The 22,093-nt window shown below is 46.4% G+C and overlaps 1 protein-coding gene across 1 annotated transcript in view; it reads right to left on the minus strand.

The window, feature by feature from the left end:
• CMIP (c-Maf inducing protein) overlaps window positions 1-20,531 on the minus strand; it is a 118,507-nt gene extending 97,976 nt beyond the window's left edge. Inside the window, exon 1 of the mRNA XM_065733106.1 lies at window positions 19,664-20,531. Coding sequence (XP_065589178.1) covers window positions 19,664-19,966 — 303 coding nt within the window. The 5' untranslated portion in view covers window positions 19,967-20,531. The remainder of the gene's footprint in view (window positions 1-19,663) is intronic.
• Window positions 20,532-22,093: the final 1,562 nt, after the last annotated feature.

A 22,093-nucleotide genomic window follows, 5' to 3' on the forward strand; every position in this document is an offset into this window, starting at 1 on the left:
TCTTATCACCCAGCAGCTCTTTCATTTTCAGTCTCAGCTCTTTCATCGTTGTCCCTTGACAAAGCTTTATCTCCAACCACCCCTTTTTTGAGGCCCTTAAGTTCTCCTAAGCAGTTTTTATCTATCTGCAAACACACAAAGGTTGCATCCACTGCAGCCTTTCTCCCAGCATCTTCTCAGTTGTCTGCAGTGAGAAGCTCCAAGCAAGGACAGAAGCCTTTGGTGAGCATGGTATGCAGCTCCTGCTCCTGCAGACTGCTCCCTGGCCCCAGAGAGCATGAAACCCACCTTCACATTCGTCCTGATGTGACAGACAGCAACCCACTTTGCCATCTCTGACATAGGGTCAGTTATGAGCTCCCAGTGTTATAAGCTGAGGTTGCTACAAGAATTTACCAGCAGCAGAAGGTTGGATGGAGTCAAGAATCAGTTTTCTGGTCCTGCACCAGGTGAGCTTGCGTGGTCAGCCCTTACAGAAAAGTCACTCTTCAAAACTCCAGGTCCAGACCTTGCACAAGAAGTCAACAAGCAGAGCAGAGAGGCTCTGACATGGAGTTCAGATGAGGTCCATGCTCAGGGGGGAAAAGCCTTTGCTCGGTGCACAAACAAAGGAAACTCAGAGTGACCAGTCACTGCATGCCTGATATTCCAGACATGGAGCAAAACAGTCCTGAGCATCAAGAGATGAGCACCAAACAAGGCAGTGCACAGGAAACATAAAGTCGTGTGTCTACAAAAGCTCTGCTAAGTGATGAAAGAATTACAAGACACACCAGGACAGAGATCCATCTTTTTTATGTCATTTCTCTGTAAAAGATCTCATTTACTACCATCCCTGGTATTCATTGCTGCATAATAACTTCATAATTGCGTGCCCAATTACTGCCACAGAGCAAGTGAAAGCACTGGTGAACATTTATCCTGGATTAGAGAGTTCATCACAAAAATCATGGATTATTTTTATGCACATGGCTGTCCTGGCTACTCCTGAGAGGTCAATTCTGTGCTGCCTGCTCCCAAGGCGGGTTCTGTTACTTACCCAGTTCATGTTTATACAGAATCTGGCCAGAAAGACACATACAGGCTTGAAGACCAGAGGGAACAAAGCTGATTAATAAAAACAAAGGAAGTGATCACAGTAGCCCAGATAATATGCAATGCAATCAGGCAAGCAAACATTCCTAACTGTATTTCTATCAAATAAAGTCGCTGCTACTCCCTTGTTAAAAAGAGCTTTATTTTACTTTGCAGAAAAGCTTTATGTTATTATTTCCTTCGTAGTCAAATACGATGGACAACTCCAGCAGGAAGGCCAAGAACACGTATTCTACTCCCACACCACAAGCTCTGATCCACTAATGGCTGGGAGCAAGAAGTAATTAAGTAATTGTGATGATTCCAACATATGTTTTGGTGGCTGAATTGTGTGCAGACAATCGCACTGCCCAGGACAGACTTCCTAAAGCATCTTCCCAGAGAGTGGGAAACAACAGGGGCCCACACAGAGCATGCTGGAAGCTCCTTCCCTGCTGCAAGGCAGCAGCATCTAAACACCTCCAGCTCCAGCATCCTGCCTGGGATGCCTGCACTGAGGGTACCTGCTGCACCAGGAGACCTGGTAGATCACACACATTTGAGGACTCAGTGCAAAGCCTATTACATCAAAGGAAAGCTTCACATTTCCTTCAGCTGAAGTTGGGTTTAGCAAAAGCTTCGATGGTTTAATTTAACTTACCTGAACCTGGCCAACCAGAAGACAAAAGCTAAGAATTAAACTTGCAAACCTCAAACCTGCTAAGAATTAAACTAGGAAATCTCAAACTTCTGCCACAAATGTGTCACATATTTTTATCTCCCTATGCCCAGCAACTGAGCTGCTGTTACAGATAACATTACTGCCCATTACTTTCTTTCTGCACAAGCTGCCCTGTAATCACTAGAACAACAATAGGTGACCAATTCAGTTTATGTGCACGACAGGCCAACTTCAGTGGAGTGTTTAATTACAATGGAGATGCTTGCTTGCATAAAGGAAGATAAATGACAGTCAGTTATCTTAAAACTTACTTCTGATGTTTCTTTTCCTATTAATAATTTCTAAGACATGTAGGCAGAAACATTCACAGAAGAGCACTACAAAACAGTTCCTTTGGTTACTATCTGTTGACATGATGCATGCCTCCAAAGAAATGCTTTTCCAGTGTGGCCATCGAGTGCATCCTGACCCACAATAGGAATCACAGCAAAGAATCACAGTGCTGGCAAACATCACTGGTGTTTAAGAGGCACCAGGTCCCAAGTAACACAGTTGCTTCAGCTGCACAGATGTCGCACAAGCCCTCTGTTTAAATATTGCAAAGTGGTAATCTCCTGCTTTTGCTACTTTGAAACTGAGGAGGCAAAGGAAAATATTTGAATGTGCAGTCCTGAGGTCAGAGCTAAAGTTTGATTTGGGTTGGTTTGGATTAAGGAGAAACGTCCAAGAACAATTCACTGATTTACTTTATTTCAGAACTTGGCACACAGCTTGGACTGAGTTCAACATGCAATGACACTGAGCCAGAAAATGCTACAGAAAGAGCAGAGATAGGAGACATCTGGACTGCGTTAGGAACTTAGAGCCATAAAGACCTTTAAAAATATTCTGTTCGTGTTGGGACTTCTCTTGTTTTTGTTTCAAACAATCCAAATGCTAAAACTGTTTCAAATTAAAAGTTAAAAAATAAAACTAACAAAACCCTCAAAGTCTCCATCCCCCAACAAGGGTGACCTAAGCCAATTAGTAAAGTAAAAACAAGGTTGTAATGATCTCAGATGAAATCCTACAGTGAAAGTGGTAATTTCCACTAATAATGCACCACTGCAAGCTTCTTCTGCCAGGACAGCAAGCGTGCTGCAAAGCATGGCCTCTGATCATTGGTATTCTCTCCTTCTGACACTGATGCTTGACCTACCCAGAAAATATCAAAAACAGTGGTGCTACCTGAAAGGCTTCCTTCTGGCTGACACATCACAGTATTAGTCCCAGGACATAAATGAAAAACCTCACTGCAGAATGGTCATTTCATTATTTCCATCTAAATTCCATGCATTTGGCAGGAGTTCTGCTGATCATTTCCGAGCTCTCTAAGTACAGCTCTGCAGACTGCAGAAGTGGACACTGCCATTCTGGCCTTTTCCTTACCTTGTGCGAACGGGCTCCTTTGGCTTTATGCATCACAATGCAGGTGTGCACACCTGCAGCTCCCCACCTGCAGGGCAGCTCACACCAGGTTGGAGTGTAAAACCCTCACAGGAATCTCCCACCGTGAAAACTTCTGCTAAGGGTGGTTTCGCTACTGCCTGCCACTTGTTGGGGGGTACATTTTTGTTTTAGCCAGACAGTATTTAATGTGCTCCGTACTCTTGATTATTTATACCAATTAACAGGACAGTGTCTCCCATTCTTCCAACACATGCCTTGGCATTGCATTCAGCAGTGTGCATCACATCCGGCAGCCCGGCTCCAGGAACAGAAAACCAAGGAAGGCAAGGCAGCCACATAAACAGATCACTGGGATACCTGGAAACCCCGGAGATACTGCAGCTATTGTTGCTTCACACCCAAGCTCCTTTGAGGCATTCTGATGCCAAATGCAGATTAAAACCAAGAATTAATGGGCTTCTTGGAAGTAAGGATAAATCACAGAATTATGCTCATACACAAGAATAAATCCTGCTAAGGACATTCTTGCCTCCACAGAGCACCACCCCATCCAACACAGCACCATGTGGTGACGACATTACATTTGTTTATCGCGTGGTGACACATCCCACTGAACACTATTAGTTGTGTCATCTAACAATTCTCCAGTACTTTATAGGTCTGATGCTGCTTCTACCATTTGCAGTCATTTGCAACAGTGAAACTTAAACGTAAATTTCCTCCCAACCTTATCACAGCATTTTACATGTGGTGCAGGAAATAAAATTGTCAGCTCTCGTTCTAAAGATCTTATTGTAAAAGGCAGAGTGCTAAGAGTACAGATATGACCAATATCTGATATATACCTGCTAAAGATTGCACACTAGGGGAACACCTCTGCATCCGAGTCCTGCAAACAGATCTAGGTGGTAAAGTTCTTCCAACCCAGGGGACCTGGGCCCACTAGAAAATCACTCCCCCAGCCAACAATGCATCCTCACTGCAGACTTTTTGATTTATCCTAGGAAAGTGAAAAAGCCAAACTGATGCAGGCCCAACAGATGCAGGCCCAAGCCCTAAAACCCAGATTTCATTTCCTATTGCTCCCCTCCCCCAGGAGCTCAGGGGTGTTTAGATTCTGGGCTGTGGTTTAAGTCCATCTGTGCTCCTCAAGTATAAACATCTTCATTGAAACCAGACTCATCCTGCACAGCCATTCATTTAGTGAGCTCATCTGTGAGAGACACGGGCTGGCACATTTCTATGACAACCAAAAAAATAAAAAAAAAAGTAGCAGCTTGGCACAAATGAAACAGCTTTTTAAAGCCTCCCCATTGTTCCCAAGGCTGCTCTTTCCCTCTCTAACATCCCCAGTCATCCCAACTGCACTGCCCAGAACATCAGCTCGCCACGAAAGGCTCCTCTCTCTGCAGAGGAAGAGGTATTTTCTAAGATCATGATGCAGGGAGTACTGCCCTCAAAAAGGAAAACAAGACACAACATGGAAGTATCAAAGGGAATATTGTCCTAATTCTTGACTGAAGAAAGCGTACACATGCATCCTGAAGAGGCAGTTCAGAGATGAGCAAGCCAAAAGAAAATGAATAAACCAAGTCTTCAAATACAAACATCCTTTTCTCAAAAATGAATCCAAGCAGCCTTTTCTGGTTGTGTTTATAAGCTTTGCCGTGGGTTAACTACTGATAAGGAACTGCAGAAGTATTGTTTTCTCACCATCAAGAGCAACAAAACCGCAAAACCAAGTGGCCACTCTTGACAACCATCACTCTTTCATTTGCTGGATCTCAATCTGAAGTTTTTACACAAAAACACCCCAATCTGGGGGAGAAAAAAAGGGCCAAGGAAGGTTATTCCAGCATAGGCAGTTGGGGCCAATGGTTTATCTTCCTTCCAAGGAAACCCAGATTAAAATCACCAGGGCAAAAATGAGAGCATGATATGAAATGAGGATTTCACATCTCAATACACTAATGGTATAAAATCACGCCCAATTTTCAGTGAAGATCTAGGCTTCAGCTCAACATGAATACACTTTCTTAAAGCATTGAATATTTCTCAGTCCACACATTTAAGCAATTCAGCATCAGATAAATAAAGCGGCTCTTTCTCTGACACGCACTGCCTGTCAATGCAGAATTCACATCGGACCTGTGATTCCATCCCCTCAAATCAGCTTACACAGTTCATTAATTATAAGTAGTTATGACTGTTTTTACTAGCAGGATACGGATACCACATCACTCTTGGTGATTCCCAACAAAGAGAAGGATGCTATGACTAATAATAGCAGAACAGACTCCCACAGTGTCCATGTGCCAGCCCACAAACAATGCCAGAAAAATAATTCTCTTTCTTTCAACCCCCATTCTCTCCACCTTCGCTCTTTTTTAGATCTGGTCTTAAAACAGGCTCTGCTGCACATGGTAACTCGTTGGACTGTCCACTAAGCCTCTTCGTGTTCACAATGTGCCACGTGACCACAGAAATAATAAATCACAGGAATAAAGAGGGGTTTTTTAAACTCACAGAAGCCTCAAGCACAACTGTGTGTGCAATGGTCAGCTTTTTCCCTCTGGCATCATTAAGGGTTTCCCAGTCACATACAGACTACAGCCATCATCTCCAGGCCTCCGTCTTGACAGTGTTTTGACTTGATCTTTTACTCACAAGTCATTCTGCTTCATTTGCTTCAGATATTTTTCCACACGCGATTCAGTGCAGTGATACACTGCCAGAGAAAGTACTGAAATGTTCCCAAAGGCACAGATGAAGGAAAACTCATTTATTAGTGGATATGAAAGGTACTCCTCATCACTTAAGGAGCATGCCACAGACAAAGAATGTAGCTAGGGCAGTACTGCTAAGGGCAGCATTGAGCCACACACAACTGGGACCACCACGAGCTCCTGGTGAAATCAGGCACCAGCAAGCCAGAGGGTGTCCAAGTCCAGCCCTAAGGTCCTGGTACTCCCATTGCCTCAAAGCACAGAGCTGCTGAAAAAGGCATCTCCTCTTCCCAGCCAGCTCAAGATTCAGATCAACAGACATAAGATGCAATCAGCTTCAGAGTGATACACGTGGAAAATTCAATCACCATGTGGGAAACCCAGTCTTTGACTCATTTTCTAGTTTAAAAAAAAAAAGTACAACTTTTTTGACGAGCAGCTATTATAGCATTAAACTACGCTCTTCTGTGCAATGTTTCCCATGTCATAAAAATAATACAGTGATAAAAACGTCAGCTTGAAGCAGCGCCTTCGGGAGCTACGTGATAAACTCTGGCAAATGCCAGAGGATTCATGACAGTCTGCCTCTCACCTGGGATGGGCAGCACAGCCAGAACCACAAGCTCTTGGGGAAAGCCAGCATGAGGGTACACTTGACCCCGACTATCATGCACAGTAAGGCTGATATCTGTAAGTGCACCACTTCCCCCTCTCCAGTGAAAACCTGCAGGCACTGGGCTGCACTGTTTGTTTTCTGCTGCCTACACAACGCATCACATCTGCCTGCTAGGAACACGTTTCTATCTTCAGGAGTGTGTTTCCCAGTGATGCATATGCTGCTATCCACTCCGGAACAGGCAAGGACCACACAGTATCACGTTGCATTCCCAGCTCTCTGCAGGGGTATCCTGTGCCACGTTGGCTCTCATGAATATAGAGATATGTCACTTGTGGGACCAGTGTAATCATCGCAGATGGTTATCAGCTATAAACAGGAAGCGCCCATCCTTCTGATGCTCGTCACTGAAGCAACCGGCAGCAAACAGTTCCCTCCTCATCTCCACTGCTCACTTATGTGCACTCAGACGTGCATGTCTTTGTGCTGCTGCCTCTGCAAGAAATAGCTCAGGCTGCAGGGCAACAGGTTCAGCATGGAATCACTTGCTGGACAATCTATAGAACTCCTTTTCACATAGGTTGACTTCCACAAAGCCATTTCTACCTATAAGGATGAGAAAATGAAGCGATGTGACATTAAGAAACAATCTCTTCAATTAATATGTTATGCATAACAGAGACTTCCAGGGAATTATCTGCAACCACTGCAGTGCCTCATTCACTCTGCCAAGTCCTTGAGAATGAGTCACTCCAATTCCCATATTGGTGCTGCGGGCAGAGAGCAAAGGACTCTTCCCCATCTTGGCTAGTCAGGCAATGGCTGGAATCAAAGGCTGAAACTGCTTACACACAAAGTAGAGTTAACTTTATTTTCTGCAGCTATCTAAGCACAGTTATCTTCAGCTCTCCACTCCTCATGTTGACTAGGGCTTATGCAGCAGGAGATAACGCTCCCATCCCACCTTCTTCAGGGAGCAACTGAGAGCAGGCCGTCCTTCGCATGGGAGTACGGCGAAGAGAATAACAAACAGTTCTGAGATAAACTGTGGCTCCTGAATGGCAGGAGGCTTGCAAGCAGCACACCCCCAGCACCCAACTACATTTCAAACCAGCAGCAAAGCTGTCCTAGCCCAGATTAGGACACAGAATGAATCCTTGAAGGAGAAGCAGAACAGCAAAGGCTGAAGACGACAACATCAGTAGTTCACCGTGGGACCCCAGTGCACAATCAAGCTCAGCACCATCCTGCAGTAAGACCATGGGCACCACTGCTGTTTCCAAACACGTCAGCCCTTTCCAGAAAGTCATGGGGAAATGGAAAATGGGAGGGGGAGAGCTTTGAGATACGCAATATGCATCCTACTGATCCATCACACAAAAGGGCAGAACATCAGCGACTCATGTGATAGGGCTTTGCCACGCAACTCCAGTCCTCACTGCAATGCTATGCCAGATTAGAACAGGTTTCATCACTCCTGAACTGCTCTAGGGGCCACGAGGTGGACTGTCACCACTTTCACACACTTAGGGATACCATAATTTTTACCTAAGAAGTATTCTGGCAGAAAAGGCACAAAATCTGCGTTACAACTTGAAGAAAGCCCTTGCTGAATACGGCCTGTAGTCTGTGCATGCGATCTGCAAACCAGAATCACTGGAATTTTAGGCCAGGAGGCTGTCACTGAGTAATGAGGATTCTCCCTTCCCTCTGGAGTGTAGGTTTATAGAGGAAAAAGATCATGTTCTCCAGGCAAGTTTACACAAAATGATTCATCTCTAGCCAGCTGTAGTCAAGACATCTGCTTGCTTTCAGTTCACTGCAGGGAGATTCTTCCCCCTCACTTCCAAAGGAGGCCAAGATTATATAAAATCATAAAAAGAAAACTTAAACAGTCTCAAAAACGAAGGCAGGTAAGCAACACAGAGGCCCCGGACGCACTCTGCCCTGCTTAAAGCACTGCTACAAAGCACACAGTGCACACTGTGCTGATGAAGTGCTGTTTCATCAACAACCTATTCACTTCCACGCAAAGACATCACCTCTGTACCCTGTGGTGTGCACGCAGCTCTGCCCAAGTACATGAAGGTATTTCTTTGTTTTGAGAATCCCTCGCACATTCCACATGGGATCATGCAGACGGTCCTCATGTGGTCAAATAAAGTTTGTGAACCCATGCCTTTATAGCTTTTCCATATTAATCTGCACTCTGGGCATATATCCAATTAAAGCCTCATGTATAGATCACTAGGTTACTAACTGGCTTGCACGCTCGGGGGAGGGGAAATAACAAGCTCATGACTGCACAATTTAACACTGCCTGTGCTTTCACTTTTACATGCACAAGTCTTTCTTAATCTAGTCTTACCATAAATAAAAAGTAATAACATTTGCTGAAGAGAAGCTTGGGCCCCTGTGTGCTGGAACACAGTAGCTAATGCTGAATGCATCTACATTAATGCTAACTCCAATGCAAAGACAAAGTCTTTTCACAAACACGCTACAAAAACAGGAAGCAAAGGGGAAACTTTGCAGTGTTTGGAAACAGCAGAGCATTGTTTGTACAGGCTTTTCTTACCAATGCAAAAAAAAAAATCTGGCAATGTGAAATCTGAGCACAGCAAGTGCCTCAGATCAGACACAAGGGTCTCAAGACAGCAGCTCTCACAAGATCTGCAGGTACAGACTGTACAGGCAGAAAGATGCACAGGGTGCTTTATTTTTCCTATTTCTGCTAAGAAAGTCTGACAAGTAAAGAGACACAACCTCCCAAACGCTTGACGTTAAAGCTAGATAATGTAACACAACATTGCATCTTTATCTCAGTCAGAGTGAGTACGATAAGTGAAGAGGCACTAGGAAACACATAATCCACCTCATTTAGGCATTTCCATCATTTTTCCAACTGCATTCAGAAGGGCTGGCAGGCAGCAGGGGAAGGAGCTGGGCTACGGACTTCAGCCGCATGCAGTGAGTCACCACCAACACCAGCATGGCCTGGGCAAAGGCACACACAGCCACCACCGCGGAGACTTCCCAGCAGGAGCACACACATCCCAGCCTTACTTCAAATAGACCTTGCCTTGCGTTCCCTGCCACCTTCAACTCACTTGGACATACCAAACGTGCAGGTAATACACAAGACCTAGCACTGCCCCAATCCCAGCTCAGCTCACGTATAAAACCCACCAACCCAGGCCTCGTCCAAGAAACAGCTTGGGTTCAAACCAAGAGAGGATGGCCCTAAATTCAGGCAAGTACCAGGGAGGGCTTGGTACTTTCCCATACCTTCCGTCTCCATGAGCGAGCAGTTTCATACACGGTCAACTCCCACGGCAGATTTGATTTCACCAGATTTAAAGTACATTAGTCAATCCAAGTCACTGGGGACATTCGAAATAACTTGCAATAAATCAGACAAGATTAATTTCAAGGGAGGCAGTGACGCAGCACTGGAAGAAGCAGACGTTAGCATTAGGGGAGAAGACATTAGGAATATTTCTAAATGCCAGGAACTTTTTCTCTATAAACGTGTGACAAGAAGGCATTGTGGTCTTCAGACCAAAGGAAAAGCAGTTACCTAGAAGGGGTATGTCAATATTTAATACCACAGTGCAAGTCTGGTCCTGCACACTTCACCTCATTTCAAGCTTTTCCAGCTTTATTTCCTGCTCCATTCACAGCAATCACAAAAGATGAATTATCTAACCTTAGAAAATGTGTTTTCAGTCAGACGAGACATGCTGACTGTGTCCGTACTTTCACCTTCAGTAACAAAGTTCTGTGCCAGCACAAGCTCTATGCTTCTTTCAACGTCCACATCATTTGGTTGCGAAGTAGAAGTAATTTTCAGCTCCAGGGCTCCACTCAAGCCTCCTGCTCCTTGGGAGAGGAAAAAGAGCCCCTTCTGTGCCCAAGGACGTCAGGTACTCCTTCGCTGAAAATGTTAAAACTTTCCTCAAAAGTCACCGTGATAGCGGTGACAAAAAAAGTAATTACACATCTGAGATAATGATGAAGAGCTGAAAGAAGAACCAAACGAAGTAATGACTACGATTTGCTCTTTTCTAACATCTTTCATCAATGCTCCTCAGTTCCATACGCTGGGAAGGCAAATTTTCTGCTTGCATTTGGAAACAGAAAGGACTAGGAATTGTACCTGGAGCCCTTAGTACACAGCTGGAGCTGCTGTCCCTTTTTGTAAGAAAGATGTGAAGAAACATCAGTCCTCCTGCACTGAAGAAACGAGCTGTAGCTCCCTCTCCAATCCTATAATCATGCCACCATAACATCTTTACTAAAAGCAGCAGTTTACAGCAACTGCATGGATTTTCTTCCAGTTTAAACAATGACAGAATTATGTCTGTATCACGACGTTTCTTTCTCTTTCCCCAGACATACAAATAACTCTCCCTGGTCTATGTTATTCTCAGATAAGGAACACTGTGCTTGCTACATCTTCCAAAAGCCATCAACAGTCAGCTCGTACCCAAAATACAGACATTTGGCTACTGAGCAGCACAGCAAAGACAATGGTGGACCTCATTCAATAGTCCATCGAAGCAGAAGGAAATCTATGCTGCAAAAGCAAACGCTGCTGTTCTTGAAAGCACTGTCAGTCCCCTCCTCCCCCTGTCTCTCAGAGCTGGAACACTGAAGGAACTGCTCCAATAGCAGAACACCGGGGCATCCTGGAGCTGCAGCATCCTATGGAGCCACACGCTCACAGCTCTCTGTCACCAACACCCAATGCCCGGTTTGGCATCCGAACAACCAGGGCAAAGAAAGCTTTCCTTGTCCAACTGTCTCTCCAAGCTGCCAGGAACAACTCAACGCTCAGATCTCCAACTGCAATAACCACATAGCTCGAGGGGAAAAGCCTACAGACTTGCACCAGTTTGCACCATCTGAGCCCAGAGCACAGATTCAGTAGGTAAGAGGCCGTACAACTTTCTACTTTCAGTTTCCAATCTGGTAACAGCTTACAGTGTAGTAGAGGGAGATACGTTTTGAGATGCCTCTGCAATCATTTACTTCTCAATTCCCAAATGTAAGAGCTCAATCTCAGGATGCTTGTATATTAAATGCACGAGAAGGATGGAGAACTGCTGATCTTTTATCAAAAACAGATCATGACACTGATCCTACAGTAACCTCACAAGATCATTCTCACAATGAAAATGTCAGCATAGTCGAGGTTTCCCTCTTTACACTTCTGAAACCAACCCTAACAGCCCCTAAAGTACAGTGGTAGGTTTCCAGAAGGACACTGCTACAATAATGTACTCAGCATACATGCAGCAAGTCTGCTCCTGGCTCCCCAGCAGGTAAATTCTCTGCAGGAAGACTGAAAGGCACCAAGAAAAGCAGAACCCCCTGGGCCACGTTCTGCTGTCACTCTCCTACACCTCCACAGATTTTTGATGACATTTACAGCCAGTGAGAATATGAGTGGCTATCAACATCAGAAGAGACAACATGACCTGGTTGCCAAAGACTCTTCATTTCTGCTCCAACCCCACCCAATGTATCATAAATGTTATGTCGAGGCTCTTGAATCAAAGCTAACAGGAGACACTACAGGTTCCTGGTGTCCCACCTGGGATACTACAGGGGCAAACATAGGTGCACCTCTCCCAAAGAGCTGCGCATTAAGTGTGACCAGGCTGCAGCAGATGCATCTGAGAAGTGTGGCTTTTGACTCCTTTGTTTTCCCAGGTATAAGAACATCAACCAGAAAGCCTTTTGAGGCAGTTGAACCATGACAAAGTCAAAATCCAAGGATTTGTAAAATCAAAGCACTATGAAACATCCCAAAGTCACATATTCTGATTGGTTCAAGGGCCAAAAAGAATCCTTACTTTTTATTTTTGCTGTTCACAGAAGGTCAAACATTCATATTTTTGGGAAATAAAACTTACACGCCCTTAGTGTTTTGAAATGTTTGAAGATTTAGAATCCTCTGGGCAATTATGTATTCTTAAAAAAATAATAATCTTAAATTCAACTTTCTTCAGGCAACGTTTACTGTACCAGAGTCATACTGGATAACTAAATGCTAATACCCTGCAGGAGATCCCACGCTTTTCCCCAGCTTTGCAGGATATGAAGGTCCAGAAGAAATATGTGACCCACCACACTATGAAGGAGGTGCTCTTGCCACAGCTATTAGATTGTGTTGAGCAGTCCTCATGTCCTCAGCCACATTTTTTCCCCATAGAAGGGAGTCATGTTACTGCCTTCCCTCCAGGACAGTGGTGGTGGCACAAAACGGGTCATACAGCAACAGTTTCCATATGGTTTTGTCTCACAAGGGTATTTCCAGTAAGCCTCAATCCTGCAAAAGAGCTATCCACCCTAGCACAGGTTGCTCAGATCTACAGATCCATCAGCCAAAGAACTGGAGCTCCATTTTGTAGAGCTGTACTGGCCCAGCCAGCCCAATGTGACAGCCACACGCAGACCTCATCGAGCCCCTCAGGACGCCTGGACCCTACGTCCTACTATGGATGCTACAAACAGTGAGTGGTAATCCCCTTCCTCACATTACCCCATCAAAGTCAACCAAGCAAGACAAGAATGTACATGACTGAGCATACTTCCAGTTCAGATTTGAGTCACCACAACTTGACTGGCTTCTTAAGTTCCATTAAAAACAGGTACACATCTAGTAGACACACTTAAATCCACACTTCCATCTGCCATCTGGCATCTCATCTGCTTTTGCATTTCATACTCTATGGCTCCGTCCCATCAGTCACAGGACAGCCCAAGGGCAAATTCAAAATATGACTGTACGTATGGGAAATATCAGCACTGGTAACTCCAGGTGTCCCCAGATCTTGAAACAGGACCCACTTTTTTCCAAGTGTGGAGAGTATTTTTTAATTCTCTTTATTTTTTAAGCCCACGAAGTGAAGGCTTTCAGTCTAGCATCTGGTTCTGACTTCATGTTTTTCTCTGCAACCACAAAAGCTAAACTTCACTCGCCATTGACGTGCTCAATTATAATGTATGCTTTTCAATTGTCTTTTCCTTTTCCTGGTATTGCCCCTGCATTCTTAAATATTGTGCAAAACAGGAAAATTTTACGCAATGATTTAATAATACATTGTTTCTGGCAGCAACTGCAGGCTGCCATGTTTCCCTCTCTTCTTCCTCAGCAGTTTGGTGGAACTCTGCATTGAAACAGATCGGTTCCCCAGTCCAGTTAAAAAAAAAAAAGACAAAAAATCTGCACGAAGTTGCAATAGAGCAGTGTTCCCCAACCCAGTTCACACAGTCTTCCTCAACTCAAAAGTTTTTTTTACTGAGGGTGTACATGTACACAAGTGCTCCATATGGATTATACACACTAAGGTATCAACCATCCTCTGATACGCAGTTGTTTATGGAACTAAAAACACATACCTATAAACACAGGCAGACACAGAACAAAACCGATGCAACTAGCAATGCTCAACACACTAACAAACAAGCCACAGCCTACCCATGCAACCCACAACCTAATTACTTCTAAAGAATCCAAAACACTTGAACTATTTGAGGTAGATCACGTCTTCCATAAATCCTATGTTGGGACTTGAGTAAACCCTATTCATCCAGATATGCTCTAACACAGAAGACAAGGAAATGAGAGAAGCCATTTTACTGTACCACGTTAACACTCACCTGCTATTTAGGAAACTCAAATGTATAAACAAAGCATATACAATAAACGGTTCCAGGAATCACTCCTCCCTACGTACCAAGCCTGCTGTCCTTTTCCTCCAAACCTCCCTCAACATACACAGTTCGACCCATAGTTTTGGTGGGGACCTCTGTAACAACACAAACCTGAGAATGGGAGACTGGTACAGAGCAGGCACTGGGCTGAGCCTATTACCTCTGAAAAGCTACACATCCTTTTTGTGCTTTGCACATCCTTTCCTAGAAGGACTGCTCCCAGGCTTTGATGATCCCGCAGGCTCTTTCCACCTCCAGCTACCACAAAACAAACAAGGCGGATCTCACCGGCCCACAAAGGGATGCTGAGCTCCTCCAGTCCCTGCAGATGCAGGACAAGGTGCCTGGTGAGCACCAGAGGCAGCTCTCCTGGGACACCGTGACCCCACATGGAGCTGAGCACCACATCTTTGCTCTCTGGCCAAAAAGAAAAGTGAGGTAGAAGTGTTTCTGAGTATCGCTTCTATTTACACTCCTAAACACATAAAATTCACTGGCTGCATATTAACACTAACAGCCTCGAGAGCTCTCACTCTATCCATGAATATAGCCTCTGTTTTAATATTTTATATAAGCTCTGTGACATATAAATGCATACCTTAACACTACTGACATGTAAATACGCTTTTTAACCACTATAGGAACTAGATATTCAGAAGTGTGTTTGATAGGCATTAAACAACTTTGAAGAAATACCATTTCAGGTTTGCTTATGCCCAGCTGTGGACTGAGTGAAGCGATTTTCTCACAGCAGAGTACGACCCCATTGAGCTACCAAGGCTTCAGAGAAATGTGGGGTTTGGTAATGGAGACACATCACAGAACTGTAGGGGTTGGAAGAGACCTCCAGAGATCATCCAGTCCAACCCCAACACGCCTGCCTTTACCACACAAACAGATTCTCGCTTACAACGGCACAGATAACAGGGAGCAATTTGTCCTCAATACTTAGAGAACTCTTAATTATCACTGTGGCATGCAAATGACAATTAGTGCTGTCCCTGATAAGCCTGGAGAAAATACCTGGTCACTGGCAACACAGTAAACCTCAATGGGCAGAAGCACGTACACCCCAAACCTACCGGTACCGCTTCATGTCGAACACAAACAATCACTGTCGGTATAAAGCAATGATGAATATCATCTCAGAACACAAATTAACATTCCACTGCCATGCTGGACTGCAAAAAAGAAGTGTTTTAAACTGCTTCATTATTTATGCACTCTTATTTGCTCCGTGCGTAAGGATGGCAGGCCCATCAAGCTCCTTTTAAGTCAGGTTTGCAGAGCCTCATCAATAGCTCGTGATTGAGGTCAGCACTTGAACAGAACGCATACTTCTTTTATTATTACTCCAGCTAATTCATTATCATTCTGTTTTCAGTACGATATTCCTTTTCCAGGAAAGATTTAAAAGAATTCTCCTTATAAGATTGTTTTGAAACTTCAGAGTTCTGCATAATGCTTCCCACTTGAGCTAATTGTTTTTCAAGGGAAATTTAATTTGAAAAAACGTGTTTTTCTAACTAATGGGAACCTGCTCTAAAGTAAACAATGAGTCTGGCCTGATAGGAATTTTTGCTCTATATAGCAGAAGGAAGGAAAGCCATGTAGCAGCACGCTGAAACACACGCAGCAGCAAAATCGTTGAATTTTAAAAAACAATTAGAAGATGATTTTCTACTCCACTTCTCCTATTTGAAACAGATCATCCTGCCCTGCCTCATTTAATATTAATTGTCTATGTTCTTTTCTCTAAAAGAAAACATTAAATGCAGCTCCCCAACTCACGTTCTTGTGTCAAGTACATTTCCCATTAGCTGTCTTGTCAATAAACTATTGTGTTCTCACAGATCATCTTTGCCCTGGAAATAATGTAAGAGGCACTCCAATCTTTTCAGGTTTGCCACCAGCTTTGAACATAACACTGCGCTTACTCGCCAAGGGGAAACCTGGAAATCTGAAATGAGCATGAAAAGCCAAAGTTTCCATCTCCTTGAGGGACATTAATGAGTAACTTCATGGTTTTAATTATGTCTTATCTTCCCAGATGGGAATTAGAGAGGTCATCCCTAGCCAACAAAAGTGAATTGCTTATTTATTCCCTCCTCATCTGCTGCACGTACCTACATACCACAAGGCCTCCTGGAAATCCAATACCTTAAAACCCACCGTCCTCAACACCTGTTCTCAACACCTTGCCCTGCTGGGGCAAGAAAAAAGCATGAAAGAGCAGAAGTGAGGCATGAAAGGGACAGGGCAGAAGGATATCACAAGTTCAGGTTCACCTGCCACCTTTAAACTACTAAAAATTAAATTTTAACATTTCTGCTGAAGATAGCAATAGTTTGTTCTTCAACAACAACACAATCATAGAAAGAATATTAAATTGGATTTTATTCCTTTGTTTTTATTATCGTTGCCCTTCAAGCTGTGCAAGGACAGATCTTTGTTAAAAAAAAAAATTAGCAAGGGCAACACTTTTGAGTTTGGGAAGCGTTTATAAAATAAACGTTATTCCTCCCATGGGGAAGAAAGTCAGATGTATCCCTAAGCAAGCAAAGTTCCTAAGTATCAAAATTTCCTACCAGCCTTTGGCATTTAATTAAGGAAATAATAATAATAAAAGAAAGCAGTGCAGATTTGTATTTACACTGAGAAATACCCTTAACCAGGGCAGGAATGAAAACCTGGGCAGGATGGAAGGCTGCTGGTGCAACTGTACTGGTTTTAAATAATCAGTTCTTAGAGAAATGTGAAACCCAAAGGAAATGATGTAAATCAGATCGAGTACCAAGAGCTACACACTGTGGACCTCCATGAGCTTATCTGCTTCCATGTACCCGAGCCCCCTACCAATTCAGAACTGAGCTGTCAGGATTGCTTTTTGATGAGCATGGGCTTATTTTAATTGAAGGACACCTGCGATAATGTCAGAAAAAACATTCTGTAAAGAAAATTCATTTTTCCTTCCCACGTTTTGCTCAAATGCGATGGCCCAAACACTCGTTCCACTGCATTCTTGCACAGTGCTTCCTTTGAAGAACACTACTCTGCCAGGCACAAAACATGTCACTGCCAGATCAAGGACGGGAAGCAGCCACCTCTTGCAAAAAACAAAAAAAACAAAAAAAACCCGTACGTAGGGTCTCATTGTTCATACTGAAATGTGGGCACATACTCTGTCCACCAGAAAAAGCTGACATACAAATGAGTGGCAGCTCCCACTCCACAGCCCCTGCGTGGAGAAGACCTCCAATCAGACACAGAGAAGGTGACACTGAAAAGGGCAGAAAGTGCCTGCAATCACCCATCCACCATGCTCACAGACATCACCTCCCAGATCTGGATTTAGGTGTCATCACAACTTTAGCTTTCAAACGCAAAACAAAGTGATGTTATTTTCCTGTTCAATTTTATTCATGTTATAGAGAATGTAGTAAAACTCGTCGTGCCAGAGGATTTGCAGAGAGACGATGTGAAGATTAATTAGCAGCTGCTCATAAAGCAGCCTGGCTACAGAAAGCCCTATGTATAAAAATGACCTTGTTATCAGAGCTGCTGAGCAGTGCTCACTGTCAATGGAAGGGATGGCTATTTTTCTACAGCCCTCTAAAATCAAATCAGATGCATCTCAGTATCTACCTACGGCTCCAGGAGGTTCTGGCCTTGTGCCCATCCCCCATTTCCGCAGGGGGACCACACGTTTTGTGTAAGTCACATCTCTTCATCTCCAAAGAAGAAGATGCAGATATCGTGGAACCAGGACACCTGCTGAGCACACCACGCACACGTTCAGGTAACAAGTGAACACAAATCACGTCCCAGTCCCCTTCCTACAAAACACAGACAGCATTTCAAATATCCAAGCACGGATATCCCTGTGAACCACAGCACTTACTCAGAGACCTAGCACTGGAAAAAAGAAATTGATAAGGCTTAACACCAAGCACAGAGAGCCCTGCTCAACAAAATGGAGCCTGCAATGGTGCACGCAAGGCTTTGCTATCTACTTGCTCCTTCTGTGCCTACAACAATTAGGAATGCCATGGCGTTAATTAAAGCACCACCCTGCAGGACTTGAGAAATCTTGAGGTGATTTCTTGGGTGGCAGCTCTGACAGGGAGCAGAGCTTGGCGTCTCCTGCACAAACACAACTTCATGCCTAAGTATTGCCACACTGCAGAGATTTGTGGCTGGAGCACCATCACACTTCTCCACCGGTGCCCTTCTCTGCTCAGAAACAACCAGCAGCTGAGGATGCTGCTGGGAAACCACCTCATCCCCACCACTTCCAACTTCCCCTCGCGCTGATGGAATCTCCTTAAAACAAGGAACTGCAGAAACTACTCATGCCCACGTCTTCTGGGCCCTTCCTCCTGCAACACTCCCAAGGCTTCCTTCTCCTTCAGCACTTCTACCGAGCAAAGAACCGCATTCCCTTGCAAACACGCTCAGCAGTGCAGAGCAAGCGGTGTGGAGGTGTCAGTGTGGCACGAGGAGCGCCGTGAGAACGGGCAGCTGGCCTACCTGCAGGCACAGCACGGCAGGGCCACGCAGGAGGGACGAGCACTACAGTAATGCCGGAGGGACGTGTATCTGTAGGGTGATGAAGGAGGGACGTGCATTTGCAGGGCGATGCAGAAGGGCCGTTTATTTGCAGGGAGATGTGGGAGGACACGTTATCTGTAGGGCAATGCAGAAGGCACGTTCATGGGAAGTGCAATGCAGGAGGGGAAGCACTATGTGCAGGGTGATGCAGAAGGAACACGCGTTTACAGAGCGATGCAGAAGGGATCTGCGTTTGCAAAGCGATGCAGAAGGGACATGGAATTTGCAGAGCGACGCAGAAGGGACCGTTCACGGATGTGAAAAAATCCGACCTCCGCACACTAGATGAAGCCCATCTCCATTCACCCTTCCTGGGAACCCACACAAAAGCCAATGCACACTGATATCATGAGTGTCCTATAGGAAGGCCAGACGGAAACCACTGAGAAAAAACATGAGGCGTTCGCATGTAATGCAAGAAAAGAAAAACAGAGAAAGAAAAAAAAAAGGGGGCGGAGGGGGGGGGGGGACACGATGGAGGCGCTGCCTGGTCAGAGCTGGTCAGACCCTGCGTGCAGCCCCCAGCAGCCCAACCCGGGCTGCCCGCCGCCCACCGACGCGGAGCTCAGAGCCGCACGCGGAGCCCCGGAGCGCGCACCCGCGCCGCGCCCGCGCGCCGCCCTCGGCCCATTGATTCCCGGGGGCGCGGGGGCACAGCGGAGCGGGGAGATCGGCTCCGGGAGCCCGAATTAACGACAAAAAGACCGGCAGCGGGGTCGTGCCGAAACCTCGCTTTCTCACCCCCCCATCCCCACCCCCGCTCCCCCTCAACCCACTCACCGTGGCCGAAGCGACGGCGCTGTCCGCCAGGGTCAAGTGGTGCGGCTCCCACCGCCGCAGGAACTTGGAGGTGAGGATCTTGCTGAGAAACGTCCGGGGGTGCCGGATGACGCACACCTGGATGTCCCCCTCCTGCAGCAGCTTGTACCTCATGCCGTTGCAGTGCAGCAGGGCCCGGCGGCACGGGGCGGCTGCGGGGCGGGTGCCCTCGGGCCCCGGCGGCGGTTCCGATGGGAGCGCTCTGCCGTCCTCCGCGCGCTGCCCGCGGTCGCCGGAGCCGCCGCCGCCGCCGCTGCGATCCATCGCGGCTCAGGGGATGGCGGCGGGCGGAGGCGGGGAGGGAAGAGAGGAAAAGAAAAGGAGATCCGACCCCACGCGGCGGGCTCAACGATTTAAACCGAGGAGGAGGAGGAGGAGAAAAAAAAAATTAAAAAAATAATAATAATAAAAGAAGAAGAAACAAAAGAAACACAAAAACCGCCGGGGAGGCTGCGGGCTTCAGGGGGAAGCGATCAGAAGCCGAATTCAAACTTCCCCCTCCGCCCCGCGGCGGAGCCCCGCGCCGCTCCCGCAGCGCCACATCCACGCCCGGCTCCCGGCGGGGGCTGCAGACAAAAGGCGGCGGCGGGGGCTCGGCGCGGGGCTGCGGGGCGGCCGGCCGCGGCTCCTTCCTTCCCCCCGGGGCGTGTGCGCGACAGCGGGCGGCGGCGGGCGCGCGTGTGCATGTAGGTGGGTGCGTGGGTGCCCGCGCGTGGCCGGGGCGCGGGCGCGTGTGTGGTGCGGGCGGGCAGGTTTCTGTGTGTGTGTATGTGTGTATATGTGTGCCTCCGTGTGTGTGTGTGTCTGTGTGTGTGGTGTCCCCGCGCGCGCCGCCACCGCGGGAGGAGGCGGCGATAGGAGAGAGCGCTGCCCACCGCCTCTCTCGCCGAAGCCGCTCCGGGCGCAGCCGATTGGTTCCGGCGGGGTCACGTGCCGCTCTCCCTGACGTCAATGGCCGCGGTGCCGCCGAGGGCAGCGGGAGCGGCGGCGTTGGCGGCCGCTTCCCGCGCAACTCGCGCGGCCGCCCCTCCCCCCGCTCGGGGTCGGGGAGGGCGGAGGTGTGTGGGCTCGCACCTTGAGGAGGAGCGGGCTGGGCTGCTCCGGCACAACAGCTGGAGGAAATGTGAGCAGCAAACGTCGAAACTCAAAGCTGATGGAGGGAGAGGTGTGCTGTGGCGGGAGGACTGCACGGCGCGTCCGTGCCGCTGGGCCGCTGGCAGTAGCTCTCCCAAGAGGAGGGCATGGGGGGTTCCAGCGGAGCCATCGTCGCCCACCCCGAAGGAAACTCACATCTGAAGCTCACGCTCACATCAGTCACACAGTTAGCGCCAGAGAGGAGAGCTGCGGCTGGAAGGGTTGGCAGCTTTTTCCACCAAGCCTTTTGTGCTGGCCGCTGTCAGAGCCAATTCTGGACTGCACGGTGCACAATTCTGAGCGCATCCATCATGGTGTGTTGTTATAAAGCCCTTGTGTTGAAATAGGCTGGCGTCTGATGGCAGAATTGCTGGTTAAACACTTTCAGCAGGGAAGGGTTTTGTAACTTATCAATACTAGCAAACTTTATGAATACGTCTGTTGAATGTCAGCATCAAAATTGCCTAGAAAAGGCTCTGAAGTTGCCAGAGCACTTCTGAGTACCAGTTTCTAGAACAATGCATGGAATTACACAACCTGGCTAAAGCTAGCAGAACTGTCATTTAATGATGGGAATGATACAACCAACAGGAAGACCAAAATCTCTTTTATAGAGGTTCAGTTTGTCCGTATCTAACAGGCCTGGTTTCCTCCTGAACTTTAACAAACCAACCATTCATTGTGCGCTGACCATTACGAGCAGTTCCCACAGCACTTTGTATACCGTACACTGTGAGGGGTGAATGGCACACACGGAGACACAAATCACATCTACCCACACCTGTAAATATGTGCGGATCTGCTATTTAGAAAGGAAGAAGGAGAGAAGGAAAGGAGGAGAGAAAGAAAGAAGACCTCCAAACCAAGTTTTGAAAGGACAGCTTTGTTTAGATGTGAGCTTTTCACTGCAGGAACTGTCTGTTTCTAGGAGTTCCTGTGATGCCTGGTACAAGGGAGAACTGTTCTTGTCTGAACCGCTGCACTGTTCTGGTACACACAATAATGGTGTCAATGGTAGGACTATTTGCACACACTCACCTACAGCAACACTTCCATTGGTCAGAACTATAACCAGCATGACTATTTCAGTGCAAGCCACCTGCTCAAACCACTGCTTTCCTGAACTGTCATCCTGACAGCTGTCAGTGGAAGGACAGTATGTAAAGAATCTGGTGGTTTTAAGTGAATTTCCTTGCAAACCAAAGCAGAGGTTTCAACTCATGTTTCACAGAAGGAAACAAAAAAAAGCAGTGGCCT

This window comes from Cyrtonyx montezumae, unplaced genomic scaffold (assembly GCF_038088225.1).
Source record: "Cyrtonyx montezumae isolate F1298 unplaced genomic scaffold, pur_monq_1.0 scaffold_17, whole genome shotgun sequence".
In the NCBI taxonomy this organism is placed as follows: Eukaryota; Metazoa; Chordata; class Aves; order Galliformes; family Odontophoridae; genus Cyrtonyx; species Cyrtonyx montezumae.